Below are 19,455 nucleotides of genomic sequence, written 5' to 3' on the forward strand. Positions count from 1 at the left end.
AAGCCCACGGATTCAGCCTATGTCCCATCCAAGGACAAAACGTGGGAAGGAACCTCTAACAAACCTTTTGTTAGAAAGGTTTGGCCAAGGGGGTCAATGAACGGGAGCCAGGTTCCGAGGCTGCTGTCTGCCAGCTCACAGTGGGACCAAACTGGGCTTCCCACACATCTCACTGTTCAGGACTCTCCAAGGTTTTCCTCCGCACACGGACCCCATAGTTTCAAAGACTTTATTAAAGGCATGGCATTGGTGACGTCCCACTTTGCCATCTTTTCTTTTTGGGAGGGTGAGGGAAGACAACGGGAAATTATTCAGAGACTGACATAAACGCCATTTTGAGGTTCCGATCAGCAAAAGCAACACTAGTGACTCCAAAATGATCTGATGCAATTTCAGCCAATAGCAAAGAAGCTTGTACAACCAGCCCTGGAGGCAGAGACAAGGAGGGGCGGGGCCAGTGTGAGCACGCCCAGTGTGGTGCAGCCAGAGAGTGACCGGGGCCCTGTACTGGCCCCTCCACACACTCGCACTGAGTGCCAACTGTATGCCAGGCTCTGGGTCAGGTGCTGGGGAAATAGTGAACAAAACAGGCGTGCCCCGTCCAGGGTTGGAGGCTGAGGAAAGAAAAGGTAACGAGAAGAATGATGATGATCTGGAGCATAGCTCTGTGCTCACAGGAAGAGTGATTCGGGATATCGGAGGAGCTTGGAGTTGCTTGGGGAGAGAATTGTGAAAATACGGGATATACAAAAGCATGATTTAAAAAAAAATTTTTTTTTAAGCCTGAAGGCCAAATGAAAATGAGGATTTGGGGGAAGGGAATCCTTTGCAAAAATAGTAGGAATATCCTCCAGGAAAACGCTCTTACATAGCCGACATTGGTGTGAGGCCCTCCTGATCTGGTCCCAGGCCACCCCCTCCCCCCCACTCCTCTCCGACTGCTCTCCCTGTTTGTATCCCGCTGGCTGGTGCTAGGAGTGGCTGGGACCCAACCCCCGCGCCCGTGGCACCTCACGCTCTGAATCGTCATGCTTGGTCCCGGGCCCCGCAACCGGGGCGCTCACCCCGGAGCCGCAGAAGCGGCCGAGCCTGGGCGCGGTGCTGTCGTAGCCGTCGTAGGCCTCCATGTAGTCGTAGCCACAGTCAGCCTCCTCCTCCACCTCGAAGGTGCGGAATATCAGCTCCACGCCGTAGCCGTCCTCCGCCACGATCACCCAGTCACAGCGGGCCTGGCTCGGGTAGTTGTTGTCCCCAAACTGGGCGTGGGAATACAGCTCTTTGGTGTGCACTTCGGCCTTCAGCCTGCCCCCGCACTCTGGAGCGGAGAGAGAGCCGCCACGCCTCCTTGGCACCGAGAACCGTGCGGCGCCCCCACCCCCTTCCCAGCCTGGGCTTTCTCTCTCCACACCCGCATGCACGCAGGCCAGCTTTCTGTACGAGGCCTCGCCAGTGCCCTTTAGGAAAGCCTGGCAAATTTCATCATCCCATTTTACAGAGGCGTACATAGAGGCCGAAAGGTCTGAGTTTCAGGGCTTACTGTGAGGGTCCAAATTGGCCCTTACCAGCCAAGATCCTATGTTCCCAGGCTGGGCCGCATAAGGCCTCCGGGAATACCCGAGCATGCTTCTGGAAAAAGCTGGCTGGCTGGATCTTTACCACTTAATAATCACCTGAAAGTGCTAGAAGCGCCTGAGAAGGGCTCCGGAGCCCCACCTACTTACTGTAATTTGTAACTGTTGCCAACAGAGGGCACCAAAAGCACATCAGACCTTCAGGTGAGCTCTCAAATCTAGAAACCTCAGATTACGGACTGACTTGCTCGTGCATCTGACAGGGCTGACTATAGCTGACTTTGAGGCTCCTGGGGCCGGGAGGGGGGGTGCCCACAGGTGAGCTGGGCCGCATGCTTTGGCCTTGTATTCTGTAGCATTGGCTTCTGGGTTTTTGACTAGGATGGTGACTCTGGTTGGCCTGGGTCCCACACTATCTTGTCTAGGCCACTGGAGACCACATAATATAAATGGATACATGAGAGTGGTCTGAGATTAGTAAGCACCAGAAATTCTGAAGGTAAGTTCCTCCACTGCCTGTCTTCAGGGTGCTCCACACCCCGGGGTGGGGGACGGGGTAGGGGTGGGGGGCAGGCAGCTCCTGAAGGTGTGGCTGCTGTACTGTCTGGGAACACCCGCAGGCCCAGCCGGCCCCAGTCCTGCCAGACAGCCGACTCTTTTTTTTTTTTTTTTTAAACGTTTATTTATTTTTGAGACAGAGAGAGACAGAGCATGAATGGGGGAGGGTCAGAGAGAGAGGGAGACACAGAATCTGAAACAGGCTCCAGGCTCCGAGCTGTCAGCACAGAGCCCGACGCGGGGCTCGAACTCACGGACCTCAAGATCATGACCTGAGCCAAAGTCAGCCGCTTAACCGACTGAGCCACCCAGGCGCCCCCAGACAGCCGACTCTTAACCCTCCCTGTGCTCTTGTTTAGAATTTCCTCCAGGTGTGAACCGTCTTTGGGAAATTTCGAGTCCCCGACGTGACATGGGTGGCAATGAAATGGGCGCAGCGCAGGGCAGGATGCCTTCTATCCACCTTGCCAGATCCTCTCTCCATTCTTCCCCACCTGTTCCGGGCCTCCAGAGGCTGACCTCTAGGCCCACATGGACTAGCCCCCTTGCCCTCCGCCTTCTGGGTTGGGTTCAGCCATGGGGAACACCAGCAGATGAGAGGAGGAAGGAGAGAGGTCAGGGTGTTTAATCCCAGGCTCCCTCCCTGCCTGGTCACCACAGGTTGTGTTGTTCAACTGAAGGGCACAGCTCCAGGTGGGGGGAAGAGGGTTACTCTGCTTGCATACTCCCTCCTTGGGCATCCTGGCCTGGGGTATCACCCCCTGCCCCCACCCCCATGTAGTTCCTGGTCCTGGCTACTGCACTGCTCTTTATGGTGTCCCCACACCCTGCCTGACCCTTTGTAAACAGTCCCTTTTAAAATTCTCCTCAAATAATGATTTATTTCCTGCTGGGACCCTGACCTACTTTTTCTGTAGGGACTAGAGGGTAGAGTCACCAGTCAATGGCTTTTAACCTTCCCTAGGGGAAGCTGGAACCCTCAAGGAGCTTGGAAGAGTTCTACAGACACCAAAGTGTTTTCTAGGTGGGCGAGCTAAACCACCTAAGGGTGCCGGGTGTCATTTTGTTTTTCCTGATTCGTATCTTCTGGCTCTGAAAATAAACTGGGTGGGGTGGGGGCTGTTAAAGCTCACAGGGTCCCAGGATCATGAGCTCAGACTCCAAGTGGGCCGCGGGCAGCCACTGCTTTGGCAAAGGGCCACAGTCTAACACCGGGATCAGAGAGTCGGTTATTTCTGTGAGTAATGTTTTAATGGCAAAAGAGCAGAGCCCATTTTCTTACTGACATTCTTCTATTTAACAAAATAGATGTGTTAGTTACACGCATATACATTTTCCTCCAAAGGACCAAATAGAGCTATTTACATTTTAAGTGGAGGAAAAATAATAGATAAAGAACCATTTTCCATTTTCCAGAACTTGTCCTTAGAGGGTGAAAAGGGCTGCTCCCCACCGCTCAGCTCCCAGACTTTCGGATTTCACAGACCAGTCAAATTACAGATAAATTTTGAAAAGAGGATGGGAGGAAGGAAGGGAGAGAGGAAAGAAATGTGACACCAACAATGGGATTGCCCACATCAAATGCTGTCGATTAAGGACATTAAGAGAAAACCACCCTTCCCCTCATGGTTGCCCACGTTTCGTTTTTGAAGGGACATTTGATCACACGCCTCCTACCCCCCAAGAGTCAGAATGAAAGGCAGTTCCTTCCCTGCCGCCATCACCCGTCTGTCTCCAGTCTACATGGACATCAGCGGGCGGCTGGGCATCCTCGCTCACGTACCTGTGCTGTGCATTGCCTGGAAGCCTTTCCTCTGCACAGAGGCATCCGAATAAAACCTGAGGAACAGGCTGCTGCCTGAAGCCACCACGGGGTCTGGTTTCTTGCTGCCACAGAAACGGCCAAGGATGGGCGCCAGGCTGTCGGCTCCGTCGTAAAGCTCCAGGTGGTCGTAGGCACATTCTTGGTGCTGCTCAATCTCAAACTCGTTGAATGTCTGGGGAACGGAAGAGCAGAAAGTGAGACAGGGGCCTGGCACTCAGCTGGGGTGGGGGCCGCCTCTCTGGGGGCTGAGAGAGGATGGGGCGAGGCAGGACACTCGTCTGCCCCCACCAGCCTCGTAGGGGGCATGGCGCCCAGGTGAGGACAGCGACATCTACAGCGAGAGTCTCAACTCGGGCCCTCTGCTGGTCCCCAGGCACCCCCACGAGGCAGTTACATGAGCGATTGCTGCTGTGAGTACTTTGCGGGTGAGATGGCTGGGCTCCCAGAGCTGAGATGCTTGTTGTCAGCCCCAACAGCAGCAATGGCCAAGTGCTCACTGCGCCAGGATTTGTTTTAAGCGCTTCACAAATATAACCTCGTATAATCCTCATGCCCCTGTGCTGTGTCTACAACTACAACCCCCATTTTACAGATGAGGAAACTGAGGCACAGAGAAGTCAGGCGACTCGCCCAAGGTCACCCAGTGGTAGAACTGGGCCAAGGCCAGGAGGTCTACCTGCAGAGCCCTTGCCTTTAACCTCTGCACTATACTTGACCATGAGTGATGTGGATGAGGCTGTACGAAGTGCTCGCTGCTCTGTGTCTGCACCCTCATAGTGTCTGGCATTCGAGGAGGGTTTTTTCCATGCAGAGTCCTGTGCCAAATGTTCACGAACATTTTCTCACTTAATTCTGATGGTGCTGTGAGCTAGTATTACACCCAATGTGCAGAAGGGGAAAATGAGTCTTAGAAAAGTGTCTTGCCCAAACTCACACAGCCAGAGGAGGAGGGAGCTGGACGTGAGCCCCAGCCAGCCTGACTCCAGCCCACACTCCTAACCATCACCAGGCTATACTGCCTACCTCCTCCCTGCCCCCTGAAGACCGTCCCCCAAAGCTGGCCAGAGGAGCCCCTCAATTCTAGGCCGTGCACCAGGGACTGGGCAGCTGAATGACTTATGGCCTGCCCATGGCTTCCAGGGAGATGGGACAAGGTGAGAGGGGACAGTGTTAAATGAAGGTGTGAACCAAATGACAGAGCAGGAAGAGAGGACTTGGAGGGATGGGGTTGGTAAGGAGGGTCTGAATTCATAAGAAAGTTTCTGGAGAGACAGGACAGGGATGGAGATGGAGAGGGGTCATTAGCAGTGTGGGCTCTCGTAGGAATGATAAACACAATAGGAATGAGCAAAGCCCTTCACACCTTACAGAAAGGGAGCTGGGTGGAGGGTGATAGAGAGGCAGTGGGCAAGAGCAGGAGGGGGGACCAGCGGCATCAGGGTGGGTGAGGCAATGGGAGGGACACCCATGAGACACCTTGTTGCGGTGCCCATACAGTGAAACACCAGCTTCTTGGGAAGTATTTGATTCACATTTTCTGTGTAAGCAAAAAAATGTGTGAGCATTACATTTTTGCGTAAGCAAAAAGATAGAGCATGATCAGTATATCCACCATGCACTTCCCAAGGGAGTTTTTTTTTTTTTTTTTACTAGAAAACTTGTAAATTTGAGATCTGGCCTAACTCTGGCCACTGGATCAGTTGCTTCCTTAGCACAGTAAAGAAGAGGAAGACGTTTAGCAACTGCTAAAATCTTGTGCCCTTTAGAAGCACGACTTCCAGTTGTGCAGGCTGCACATTCCCACCCCCAGGGGGCGCCATTCCCCAGCCCGCAGCCTAGAAGAATGTTGTCGGGAACCTTCCCCCGCAGAAGGCAGCGTTGGGGAAGGAGTGCCTTACTCTAAGGCACTCTACTTCACCCTCACCCAGATTCAAGGCTGTTCTGACACCCAGGAAGGCCGCCGCCGCCACATTTCCCCCATGGGCAGCCATGCACATGGGGTGCCCGCTGTGAGCAGCCTGTGGTCGTGGGCTCTGCCTTTGCCACCCCTCACTGCCCTGGGCCTGGCACAGACAGACACCAGCACCTGCGCTCTGTTCTGGCGGCCCATCGCGTACCTGTCCTCCCCTCTCTCACCTGCCAGCAAACACCCTCGAAAGTCCCCGGAGCCATTGTCTGCTTATCGTCACCACCTCCTTTGTTCTCTCCCATTCTCCCTGCATTATATTGGCCCATATTTCGGAGGAACATCTATGTGCCTTCTGAAGAGCTCACAAACCTCAGAGTCAGAAAGACCCTTTTAAAAAACGTCTGTCTGGAGTATACCTTCTCCAGCTAGCAAGAGAGTTTTACACTCCAGGATCTGGGATACTCTGGGGGCTGAGAAACGAGATTGGTACCACAGACTAGTTTCTCCTTTGAAATAACCAAGTATGGTACGCACACGTACAATCAAATGCACGAGGGACTTTAAGGAAATGCCTGGAAGATACATATTTTTTAACTCAAGAGAGAATTAGCATAAATAACTTAATCTCTTATTGTTAATTTTTAAAAATGTAAGTTCTAGAGAAATACGGATAATAATAAGCATCCACTGGAGAAGTCTGGGCAAGAAGAAACATATATTTTTCCCATGCATGTACATACACTATTGTGTATGCATAGGAAATTTCTGGAAAGATTTTCCAAAAAGCGCTCAGAGAGGTCATTTCTGGAGTGGCCATGGGAGATCTAGAAGCTTTTGATTCCCACTTGCCAACACTCTGTACTGGTTACTTTTTTTTTAACCCTGAGAATGTATTGTTTTGTCAAAGATTACACCTGGAAACAAGCAAATCTGAAATAGCTCTACCGATCTGTGCCGTGAATGTCACCTCATACCGGTACCGCTGTCAACAGGTGCTCTTTAGAGGGCTTTTCTCACTGCCGCCCTGTGCTGAGAGCTGTGTGTGTGTCCTCTCTTAATCCGCACAGCAGCCCGCGAGGGGGGGTTCGTTAGCATCCCCATTTTCCAGATAATGAAACTGAGTTCTGGAAATGTTGAGTAACTTTCCCAAGTTTCAGAGCTGGAAAGTGGCAGCACAGAGACTCACAGCCACATGCCTCTGAAACCAAAGTCCGTGTTGTCCATAAACTATGAAAATGACTCACGAGTTTCACCCTGTGGCCCGCGGTTGAAGAGATGTTCCAGGTACACTCCCTCCGACTGGGGTATTTGTCAGGCCAGTTGGGGCTCGCCAGGGTCCCCTCTGCACTGCTGATCTTGTGCGCACAGCCAGCTAGGGGCGATGGGGGGACACATGCAGAGAGAAGCAGTTCACTTGTGGGCAGCACCAGAGGCCCTCTGGGGGAGTCTCCATCTCTCCTTCTTATTTGTCATGTGGTCATTACCAAAAGTGGGGGCAGGGGTCAGCCCGAATCAAATGTCCCCTGGCTAGAGATTTGTTGATTTATTTGGTTTCGCTGCCTTCCTGTGGGCTCAGATGGCTCATCTTTCGCACTATCACCATTCAGGTCGTGGTTATCATTGGACATACGGTAGTGGGTGGTCAAGACCACAGGCACCAGGTCAAAAGGACTCGGTCCCACTGCCTTCAAGCTGTGGGACTTTGGGCACTCACCTAAGCCTTGGTGTCCTTATTTGTAAAAGGGTGCCAGCTTGGTAGGGGGATACGTGGATTAAACGAGATGATACATGTAAACGGTTTAGCAAGTACCAACAGAGGTCTTCATCACTGTGCTTTCTTTCTTAAAAATTGTTTAAATGTTTATTTTTTTGAGAGAGAGACAGACCACAAGTGGGGGAGTGACAGAGAGAGAGGGAGACACCGAATCTGAAGCAGGGTCCAGGCTCTGAGCTTGTCAGCACAGAGCCCGACGTGGGGCTCGAACCCACAAACTGCGAGATCATGACCTGAGCCGAAGTTGGGCTAGCCAACTGAGCCACCCAGGCGCCCCCATCACTATGCCTTCTGCCTGTACTTCTTTCAGATTTTCAAAGCAGTTTCATTTGGAGACTACAGAGGTCGCCCTGGTTATGGTGCAATTAGCAGAGACGGGTTCCACGACTTACTCAGTGTGTAGCATTTCGGTCAACACTTGGAATGTGTCTCCTCTGGGCTGGGCACTATGCCAAGCATTCTGAATGCTTTCTCTCATCTGATCCTTCTCACTTTCCAAACGAGAAAATAACTTGTGGGGCTGGGCGGGGGGGGGGGGGGGGGGGGGGGTGACTTGCTGGGGAGGGGCGGGGCCAGGACTCGAAACCAGGCCTGCCTTTGCTGTAAATGGTTGGGGAACAGAGGGAGCGTGTACCACCCCTGCGTAGCCAACCAATGCCGCCCCGCCCCACGGCTGCTGGAGGGGGCAGTTGAGGGGAAGGGGAAGGGGGAGGGGGCGGGCACCAGAGGGAGGGGGTTTCTGCTCATTGCTGCCTCCACTCTGCAGCCACACAGAGCACAAATGCCAGTAGGGACAGGGGCTCAGCTTCTGGAACATCTGCTGCCACACCCCCGCCCCATAGGAAGGCAGCAGCTGTTCAGTTGGCGCGGCCTTAGTGGGGTTAAATCCCTCCTGGCCTCCCCCCACACCACCGGAGGGACGCTTCGTTCTGACCCAGGCCCACCTCACAGGAATCTGACAAAGACTTTTAAGTTCCGGGATGACAGGTCCTTCCAAGTTCTTCCAACCTGCCTCCCAACCAGCCCACTACTGCCCATGTCTGTGTCACAGAGCTGGGCTTGGAGGGTGGCCTGTACCCTGCTTCTGAAGCTGTCTTAGCTCATCCTGTAACATGTCAGGTAGGCCTGATCAGACTCTGTGCACCCTAGGCAAATCTCCCAACTTGAAATGTTTGTCCCGAGGGAACAAACATTCTTCACATCTTCCTTCCTCCTGACGCCCTCTGTGGGGCCCTGTGCTGGGGCCAAGGTCTAGAGGCCTGGGTGCTTATCAGAGATGCCTAAACTCCCTTCACAGGCAGGGTGATAACAGAAGGAGGCTCTTTCCAGAATGACTGGACATTCAAAGGCATCTGGCCCTGAACTCTGAGTAGTAAATGGAGCAGGGAGCAATCTTTTTCCAATTCCGTTTTATTATCAGACCTGCATATGGCAACTACTATTATGATATAGACGGTTGATATGCATTGACATTTCAAGTGCTTGATAGGTGCCAGACTGTCTGAAGTGCTTTCTAGGCATGCTTTCATTTAATCCCCGTACACCTTTAAGAAGGGGGTATGTTTAGTCTCTTTTAGAAGAAGAAACTGAAGCTCAGAGACGTTAAGTAACTTGCCCAAAGTCACAAAGCCAGTAAGTAGCAGAGTCAGGGTTTAAACCTAGATGGTCTGATTCTAGAGCCCGGGGGTGTAACCACTTTGCAATAATCACTCCAGGAGGGCCCCCTGAGGGCCCCTGCAAGCCTCCTGGGGGAAGCCACCCTTCAGCAGGAGGTCAAGGAGGAGGGAAGGCAGACGCTGAGGGCTCGGCAGACCAGAAAGGCCCCTGGCTCTCACTCTTACACGTGTGCACACCTTGGCGGCCAAGGTCAGCCGTGCCTCCCAGCTGCGGTCTAGCCTTACCTTCTTTACAGTCGTGCCCATTCTCGTGGAGCCGGTAACCGTTTCTGCACCGGCACAGATAGCTCCCAGACGTGTTGACGCACTCGTGCTGGCACCCGCCGTTGTCCTTGGCACACTCGTCCTTGTCTGAGGAGATCAACAGACTCTCCTAAGGGGGAATGCCAACTTGGGAACGTCCCTCCCACCTTAGAACTCTGCTCAAAAGTAGCCTCCATCAGGGAGCCTCCCCTGTATACACACACACACACACACACACACACACACACACACACATATACATGTATACATATATACATATATATATATATATATATATATATATATATACACATACACATACATTCTTTACCCCTGCTTCCTGCCAAAACAAGGAACTCCTTAAAGGATAGTCTAATATTAATAATAGTAACAATAATCAAAATAACTGCCATGTGTTGAATATTTATGCGATGGGCACTTCCCAAAGCACTTTCTGATGTTTATGTCTTTTTGAGAGACAGAGAGAGAGAAAGCATGAGCAGGGGAGGGGCAGAGAGAGAGGGAGACACAGAATCTGAAGCAGGTTCCAGGCTTCGAGCTGTCCGCACAGAGCCTGACACAGGGCTCGAACCCACAAACTGCAGATCATGGCCTGAGCTGAAGTCGGACACTTAACTGACTGAGCCACCCAGGCACCCCTCCAAAGCACTTTCTATGCAGTATCCAGGTTTGTTCTCATAGAACCTTAGGAGGCAGGTGCCTATGCCCCCATTTTACAGGTAAGGAAACTGAGGCTGAGAATGCTAACATGCCCAAGGTCGCTCAGTGAGCAAGCAGCCTACGTGACCCAGAGGCCTGGGCTCCTCCTCCCCGACCCCACACCACCTCCTGCCTGTGGAGCAGATACGTGTGCGGCCACGAACCAGATGGCTCAATGCCGGTCCTGCACCACCACTCCCAGCCGTTGTGACCCTGGGCAGTCCTTGAGCTCTGTGCCTCAGTTGTCTCACCTGTAAAGGGGCACAAGTACTGGTGTCCTCACCTCATAGGGTTGTTGGGAAGAGGAAATGAATGAGTACAGCAAAAGCACTTTCAAACAGTGTCCAGCCCAGAGTGAGTGTTAGCTTGTATTTGTTATTATGCATGAGCTCAAGTGTTAGCTGCTGTCATCTCTGTGGTTCTTGTAGCTCAGGCCGGCGCTGCTCACAGCGCCCACCAAACTGGCTTCTTCCTGTAGCGACCGAGGACCGGCCTCCACGCCCAGCCCCCGGCACCGGGTTAACTCCAGGGGTCAATGGTGTCTCCCTGCCTTCCTCATACCCCACCGTGATGTGTCACCGAACACTTTGTGTTTTAGTTTCCTGAGGACAACTAAGAATCCATACAGAATAGAGAGATGAAGCCCACCGAACCCTTAGGTACTGGAACCACAGGCTAGGAAGAGGCCGGGAAGGATTGTCCCTCGGGCAGGCACAGCCCTGCCCACACCTTGATTTATGTATTTTTGAGAGACAGAGAGAGAGAAAGCATGAGCAGGGGAGGGGCAGAGAGAGAGGGAAACACAGAATCTGAAGCAGGTTCCAGGCTTCGAGCTGTCCGCACAGAGCCTGACACGGGGCTCGAACCCACAAACTGCAGATCATGACCCGAGCTGAAGTCGGACACTTAACTGAGCCACCCAGGTACCCCAGTCAATTTTTGACTGTCTCTCAAAAATACATAAGTCAATACACCTTTCTGGCCTCCGGGACTGGGAGAGATCCCTGTGACTTCAAGCCACCCACTTTGTGGCAGTTTGTTACGACAGCCCTGTAATAATATAACCACCAATATAAAAAAATAACAAAACAAACAAAACCCGGATCCGGGCATGCCACCGCCAAGGCTGAAATACTGTGAGGGCAGGGGCAGTGGGCAGACAGGGGGTGAGCAGGTGCCCCCGAGGCTGAGAGCCTACACAGCCATGTCCCCCTCGGCCTGGGACCTGGCCTCCAAGCCCCCACACCTGAAAAGAAGTGGGCCCTAAAGCCCCGTTTGGAGACCGTGTTGTCTGACTTGAACTCCACACGCATGTTGTTGCTCTGGGAGGTGATGGCCTCGGGCATCTCGGAGCCGCAGAACTTGCCATGCAGCCGGGCGTCGGGGGACAGGCCGCTGCGCACCTCCACAAAGTCGTACTTACAGACCTGCAAGGGAGCGCCACGGGGAGCCGCCCGGTCCTCCCGAGGCCCCACCCCACAGTCAGTGCAGGACCCCTTCCTGACAGCCACACCCTGCCTAGGGGCCAGACCGGCTCAGCCTCATCCAGAAGAAGGGAGGGGCTTCTCAACTCTTACTGGGGTCCCTCTGGCCCAACGCGTAGGCAACATGGGGCTCTCGCGACTAGCACTCTGGCTGGAGGGCTCTACCTGGGCCTTGGCCGACTTGGTCATCCCATGACCACTGCCCAAAGGAGGAGACAGGCAATTCATACCATCCTGGTCCCCGGGTGCGTCTCACCCCCTCCGTTACCCTCAATGGGACGCTAATCCCCAGACTCCTACCCCAGGGGACATCCTTGTTTTGACCACCTCCCACCCCCAAGACCTGCCTCCTCCACTCTGGTCCTGATTCTCCTTGGGTCCGTCAGTGACAAGAGGACCAAGGCACCGTGTCTGCAGAGGACAGACAGCTTAAACTGCTGCCCCAAACGCTCCCAGATTCTGCCCCGCAAAGGTAGTATGACTATAGGAAGCTGCGTCCCTGCCTGCCGAGCCCCTCGCTGGTCTGCAGCCCCGAGCCACGTCCCCACACAAGGAATTAGAGCACAGAAGCATACATCGTTGCCTTCCAGTTCAAACACTTCAAACTGGAGGGAGATCCGGTACTGAGCAGGGGCCACCACCTGCCAGACGCAGTTTTTGTTTGTAGGATACTCTTTCGGCCACCCAGGGCTGGTGATGGTTCCGTTCAGCTTGGTAATAAAACCGCCACAGGCCACTGCACGGGAGAAACAGAAGCAAGACTCATTTGGTTTTCGTTCCAAGTGACTGCGATTTCCCCCCAAGCGGCAATAAGCGGGCTGTTCTTTAACACAAAAGAAAAAGAAAGAAAAAGAGAAAGGTTGACAATCTGAACTGATTAATCCCGCAGCGTTTCTCCTAGTCGGCTTCAACTGAGCATTTGGAGGGATGAAGCTGAGGACAAGCCTTTACCGCTTTTTAAAATGATGACAACACACGCGTGCTTACCTGTTGCTCAGGGGCATAGCCGGGGACTCCACATGACTTGGACCAAAGGAGCCTTGGCAATGTTTGTACCGAGCTGTGCACTTTACCTGGCTTACACGAACAAGCAGGGTCAGCCAGGTGGGCAAGGAAAACGGAACGCCAGGCAGGTAGAAATGGAATGAGTGAAATGGGCTATCAGCTGAGTCACACCTAAGGGCGCAGAGTTTTTCTTTGCTTTTCTTTTTTATCTGATAATCATGTGAAGTGTTCACGGTCACGGAAGAAAATGAACCCGTCAGCGCCTGGGATGGAGTCCTCGTAATTTGGGCAGCCCCCTCGCACGTGGGTGACTTTGTGGAGCTATTTTTCCCTCCGAGAGCCGGGGACGTCACCCACCACAGATCATGTCACCTCACAGCCAGCCGGCTTCCCCCTCTCCTCCCCACTTCTCCTAACTTGTCCCTTATCCTGTCTCATTCTAGCTTGGTGGGTCCAACACCAACCTTCACACGTCTTCTTATCGGCAGCCAGCTCGTAGCCAGGGTCGCACGCGCACTTGTAGCTGCCCAGAGTGTTCACACAGCGCTGCTCACACCCGCCGTGATCTGGCCAGGAGCACTCATCCACCTCTGTGGGAGAGGAAGGGGACCCCGGCTAAATCACCACAGAGCTGCCTGGTCTGTTCCCCATCCCATTCCACGCCCCATGGCCCCTGGCAAATGACCTCTAAGAACAAGAATGGTGCCTGGTGACCACCTCCCAGGGAGGCTCATGCCCACGTCTCAGACACTGGCAGCAGCCATAACCAAAGGAGAAGTCTCGAGAACATAAGAGTAACTTGTTACCCAGAGGGAGGGCTCCTCTGGAGGAGATCAGGCCTGGATGATTTTATTCTTTGAAGGGTTCAATCAGGGAATACAGTGTGATTTTTAAAAAATCTCTTCCACACCGGAGACTTAATCAGTTTTAATGCCATGGAATTGAGGTTCCTCCCAAATATGGCACTTCTCAGGGACATTAAGTGGAAGATAAGAACAAAGGGACACATTTCTAGATGAAGATATAAAAGTATTTTTTAGAGACAGAACCAGAACCTGTGATTTAGCGTTTTATAAATAATCTGAAGAGGTGTGCTCAGGGAGATCTTCAAGATTACAGAAAACACTGAGCTCTCAGGTTAGCCAGGAGAACTGGGAGGTTCTCCCAGGAGAAACCGGGGGAGGCCACAGTGCGACTGAGTTAGCAGGGGAGTCAGATGGGATTCAGCACTGACAAGTGTCTGGTGACATGTTTGGGGCAATTAAATAACACCAAGCAGGATACCAGGAGAGCTGTCCCGAGGAGCAACACAGGAGTCACTGGAGAATCTGCCTGGAAATGTCAGCCCATGCATCACTGGAGAAAAGAAAAACCCAGGCAGTGGGCATCGCCCGGGAGAGGATCAGAAATGAAAGGAAAAACTCCTGATTTTCCGTTGCCAGGCTGTGGTGCATCTATCCCCGAGAGGGGAGGTTGTGGCCTCACTGAGCCAGAGAGCCCAGAGAGGGCACAAGACATGGAGGCATCTTCAAAAACAAAACAAAGCCTAACGAGCCCAATCTAGGAGGAAGAAACGGTGGGGTGGTATGGGTTCATAACATCACGGAAGGTAGGAATAGAGCAGGCACGGTGTTGTCCGCAAAATCCTCAAAGACGGCATTACACGTAAAACGAGAGAAACCAGGACATCTTGCAGTTAGTTAAGTCCTGAAAAGACCCCCCCCCACCCCCAGTCCTGCCCTTAGGCGGGCGATCCTTTCAGTGACATTTCTTACAGATGGCTTTGCAGGTCCTGCTCAAAATCCCCCAGAGACAGGACTCTCACTGCTTTTCAAAAGTATTTCTTATCCTTTGGAATTTGAATTGTCAAAATTCTGGCTCCTTGCCACTTCCAACCCATTGGTCCTGCAGAACACGCAAACCCTTCAGCCGTGATGTGTCCCTCTGAGCTGCCTTTTTCTGACTCAAATAGACCCATTTCCTTCCAGTCTTCCTTGTCCACGATGCACAAAACACTCATGCACCTGCCCGCTCTTCACTGGGCAAACTTAGGTAATTCTTAGAGTGATGCGTTGTTGGGCTCAGCCAAACTTAAGTAAGTTGGTCAGGAGGGGGACTGAGTTCAGGAGGCATGCTCTAGACAGGGGTTTGAAGTTGTCCGTGGGCTCGAATAAATGCAAGCATTAAGTATGCTAAAATAGTAAGCATCTGGCAACCACTCATTCCTTTACAAAAGGCAAAGTACTTTCTTTGACATTTTCTAGAAAGTATAGGAGGAGAATCAATGATAAGAAGAAACGGAAAGAGTCCAGTGTTCTAGAGTGAGCCTCACAGACCTCGGTTGGATCCACCACTGGATCTTACCCCAACCGGTTGGGTGATTTAATTTTTCTGAGTGTTCCTCCTGTGTTAAAGTGAGGATAGTACCTACTTTTAGGGTTGTGGGGGTTGAAAATGAAGGGTGTGAAGTACCCAGCATACAGACATCTGGTACGGAGTAGCGCTCCCTACAGACAACAGCAAGATTGCTTTTGAAATCCCAGTGGGTGGACAGATATGCTGATGAAGGGAGTGGAAAGGATAAGGTTACCTGGGCACACCTGAATCAGGTGAGAGCACAGTGCAAGCCTGAGGAGGGGAGCGAGACAAAGGTGTCAAAAGAAGGACAAGGTGTCAAAGACTGGCCAGTGATGGAAGAAGAGATGGGCAGGAAGGCAGCACAGCAGAGTCAAGAAACTGGCAGGTGAGTGCAGGGGAAGGGCAGAAAAGAATGATGGAAGAAGCTCATCAAAATAGACCAAGACAAACACAAGACCTCACAGCTGGGGGGTGAAGGGAGACTCTGATGCCAGAAGATGCTATGGCAATGGGCAGGACACACGTTTGTCATCAGCAAGAAAGGGAAGACCACAGATGAACAAGTCTCCTGGTGCCATCTTAGCCATGTGGAGGGAGAGAGGCTGGTAGATTGGATTTGGGCTGAAGGCAACAGGAATATAGTTCCTCCAGGGACTAGAAGGGTAGGATGTTTGTTGAGCCCAAGAAGGCGGGTGAAAGATACAGGGTTACATCTGAGCTCCCTCCAGCTAAAGCAGTGGGATGTTTGGCCATTTTCAACTGTACTCCAGCTTGAGTGGATGGTGTGGAAGTGTACCAGGGCCCCACTCTTGGTGGGACACTGGGTGTCCTTGGAACCACTCCCACACTTTGATGAAGCAGCATCTGCTCCAAGCCCACAAGTTCATGCTTGCTCTGGCCTACCGTGGTCAAAAGCCAAGCCTCCCCCCCAAATCTGGGACGCTGTGGGTGTGGGTAGGAAAAGAAAAGGCTGAACTAGACAGGGCTCAGCCATACAGAGTGGTAGCTCTGTCTTCCTTGCCTTCTTCAAGTGGTAGTAGTGAAAGAAGGTACCATTCTATGCTTAGATCATGAGATGGCTCAGAGAGGATGCCAACAATTGTTTCAGAGAGAGTTGAGGAAAGAGGAGTCAGGGCACCTCCTTAAGCTTTTGAAGAAGCACCTGAAGGAAACCAGTCCGCCTCATCGACATCCCATGGTGGTCCATTGGCACTGGGACAGAGGAGTATGGGGATCAAGGTGGGAATCATATTCTTTATGTGAGGAGTATGGGACCAAAATGGCTCTGCCAACCTTCAAATGCTGCTGCCATCTCCCAAAGTAAGCGGAGATGAGCTCTGCCTGCTGCCAGGCCAGCGGGCTCAGAGAGGACTGCCATCTGGCACCGAGAGAGGGATGCAAAGGCCAACTGGCACCCTGGTCAGTGCCATGCGCCAACTGGGCTCTGGGCAGAGGCTCGTGCCAACTGGCACCAAGGCAAGAGCTTCTTAGGCTTGGTCCAACTCCTCTGGGTGGACTTTGTAGTTAGTCTTCCAGTTTCTTTCAGTGGAGGAGTCCTGACACACGCACTGGGTGCTGTGTGTTCCCAGGACACCCTACCGATGGCTTCTCTGGAAAAAGGCTGGGCCATCCAGTCTCCAGACCTGCACTGACCGAGGTGGTCGCCACCAGCCTGTGTGGCTATCGAACACTTGAAATGTAGCTGGTCCAAATTCAGGTGTGCCGTGAGTGTAAAAGACGCCGGATTTCCAAGACTTAGTATGAAAAAAACCCTAAAATGTTTCGTTAACTTTGTGTATATAAATTACATATTAAAATGATAGTATTGCATGTGATGGTAAATGATTATAAAACTGATATATTGGGTTAAATAAAATATATTCAAATAATTCCACCTGTTTCTTTTGGGGGGGGCAGGGTGAGGGACGAGGTTGCTACTGGATAGTTTAAGATTACATATGTGGCTCACTTTTGTGACTTGCCCTCTTTTTCTGTTGGACAGCACTGCTCTAGACTGCGGTCTCACCTCATTCTTTCTCCTGGGAACCCCGAAAAGTAAGCAGGGAAAGCAGCAGGAAGCTCAATCCACAAATGAGGAATCTGAGCCTCATTATTCTTTCATCTATTCATTCCCTGCCCAGTGAGTATTTACTGAGCTGAGTGTGGGCCAGGCGCTGGGAATACAGTGGAAAACAAAGCAGGTACGATCCAGTCTCAGAAAGGAAAACTGACCTGCCTGAGAGCAGACACCTACCTAATAAGGAATGAGGGCGGGATGAAAAGCCGAACCTCGGACACTAAATCCAAGGCCCCTTTCCCCATATTCCCATGGTATTAAGGGGGCAGAAAGGCGACAGGTGTCAGAATCAAGTCACAAACACGAATGAGAAATTCAAGCCCCCTGACTTTCCCTTGCCCGAGACTGGCAGGTCTTTGTAGTGGGAAGAATGCACTGGGGACCCTACAGAGATCCGGGGTCTGTTCTGGCTCCGCCAGTTTGGAATTTCAGTTTCCTCAATTTAAAAGTGGGGGTAAAAATAATGCCTACCAAGGGGTTGTTCTGAAGACGAAGTGAGATATCTCATGCAGTTTCTAGCACACTCAGTAGACCTCTTTTCTTTCCCCTCCAAGAAGTGTTCTGAGGTTTCCAGCAATCCTGCTGCCCGTTTTCAGGTTCAGAGTCAAGCTTACTGACATCAAGAAGACATCAAGCCGGGCCTGTGCATTAAGTCAGTGTAGACGGGCCTCAGTAAACATCTTCCTGGGCATCTAAAAAAGATGTTTGCGAGCCGAGAAGTGAAATGCCCTTGAAGTGTGAGGCGGGGCAATGTGGCCCTGTCCCCAGGCTGGGGGCCTCCCAGGTCCACACGTCCATGGTCAGTGTCATCACCCATTTGCCTGCAGTTCTCTTTCACCACCTTGAGCTCCTGAGGATGACTGTGCCTTCCTGTGTCCCCAGCCCCCAGCACAGCACCTGACACATGGCTTGATGGCTGCTGAATGATGGCTAACTGTGGAAGAAGAAGACGATGGTATCTTCTAACCAGCAAATGGAGCTGGTTATCGTGGGTACTGAGAGCGAGCCAGCTCGGTCCCCCACAAACCAGTGCAGCATCACAGAGGAAGCACTCCTTTCCACTGCGTTGATTGGCATCTCAGGAGGGTTGCCACAAGAAAACAAAAACAAAAAAAAACAAAAAACAAAAAAAACCACAGGATGCTCAACTACCTTTGAATTTAACATGAACATTTCTTACCATTTCTTAGCAAGGTATGCAATGTTTGGGACATGCTTATACTAAAGGATCATTCTTTATCTTATATTCAGATTTAACTGGGCATCCCCCCCCCCCATTTTTGGTAAATCTGGTAACCCTACACTCCAGCTTTAGCTGGTCCTCTCAAAAACATGCCTCACCGAACCAGGAATGAGGTGTGGGTGGGTCGTGGGTTTCCGACTCCCCAGCACCCAACTTACAGAGCTCAGGGTGAAAGTCAGAGGAGAAGGACAGAGGTAGAATAAAGCCTCATAATCATTTGTGACATGGGGTAAGCAAACTAAGGCCTCCTGAAGCTGTCTACGTCCCAGTCCCTGGAACCTGTGAATCTGTTACCTTACTTGGCAGAAAGGGCTTTGGGAGTGTGATTAAATTAAGGATCTTGAAATAGGAGGTTATCCTGGGTTATCTGAGTGGGCCCACTGTAGCCACACGGGTCTTATTACCGAAAGAGGGAGGAGATCAGGGTCAGAAAAAGAGATGTGATAGTGGAAGCAGAGGTCTGTGGTACAGCAGGGGAAAGACCCAAGTGGCCAGTGCTGGCTCGAAAGTGGAGGGGCACCTGAACCAAGAAATGCAGGAAGAGGCAAGGAAATCCGACCTCCAGAACTACCAGATGACAAGCTCGTGTTGTTTTAGGCCACCGAGTTTGCGGGAATTTGTTACAGCAGCAGCAAGAAAATGATACCTGGCAAGAAGAAACTGTCATGTCATTTTTGCCAGAGACAAAAATAACCACTTCAAAGACTCCTTTAGCAAAGACAGCGCATGGGTCTAAACATTATACCACGTGCATTTGCTTACACTGTTTCATGTTCCCCTGTCAGCTCTGCAACAACACATCTGTAGAAGTGGAAGATCTGGGATTCAGAGAGGTTGTGTAACTTGCTTAAGGCCACCCAGCGAGCGGCGCTGCTGCTAAGTCACACGCAGTCTGGGCCAGGTTGGGTACCGACTGCGAATTTCCAGGCATCTCAACCACAAGCTTGAGCTGCGTTTGAATTATACCTGCTGTGGCCTGGGTTTTTTTGCTTGGGAAAGAATTGATTAAATT

The 19,455-nt window shown here is 51.8% G+C and overlaps 1 protein-coding gene across 1 annotated transcript in view; it reads right to left on the reverse strand.

Annotated features, from left to right (window-relative positions):
- Positions 1–19,455, reverse strand: part of TLL2 (tolloid like 2) — a 127,425-nt gene that overhangs the window by 2,500 nt on the left and 105,470 nt on the right. The window contains exons 14-20 of the mRNA XM_086680518.1: positions 13,230–13,355; positions 12,336–12,496; positions 11,523–11,703; positions 9,539–9,664; positions 7,108–7,235; positions 3,913–4,126; positions 1,065–1,315 (exon numbers count right to left, since the gene is read on the reverse strand). Of these exons, the coding sequence (XP_086536644.1) occupies positions 1,065–1,315; positions 3,913–4,126; positions 7,108–7,235; positions 9,539–9,664; positions 11,523–11,703; positions 12,336–12,496; positions 13,230–13,355 (1,187 nt within the window). The remainder of the gene's footprint in view (positions 1–1,064; positions 1,316–3,912; positions 4,127–7,107; positions 7,236–9,538; positions 9,665–11,522; positions 11,704–12,335; positions 12,497–13,229; positions 13,356–19,455) is intronic.

Source organism: Puma concolor, chromosome D2, assembly GCF_028749965.1.
Source record: "Puma concolor isolate L17-30 chromosome D2, mPumCon1.1.hap2, whole genome shotgun sequence".
NCBI lineage: Eukaryota > Metazoa > Chordata > Mammalia > Carnivora > Felidae > Puma > Puma concolor.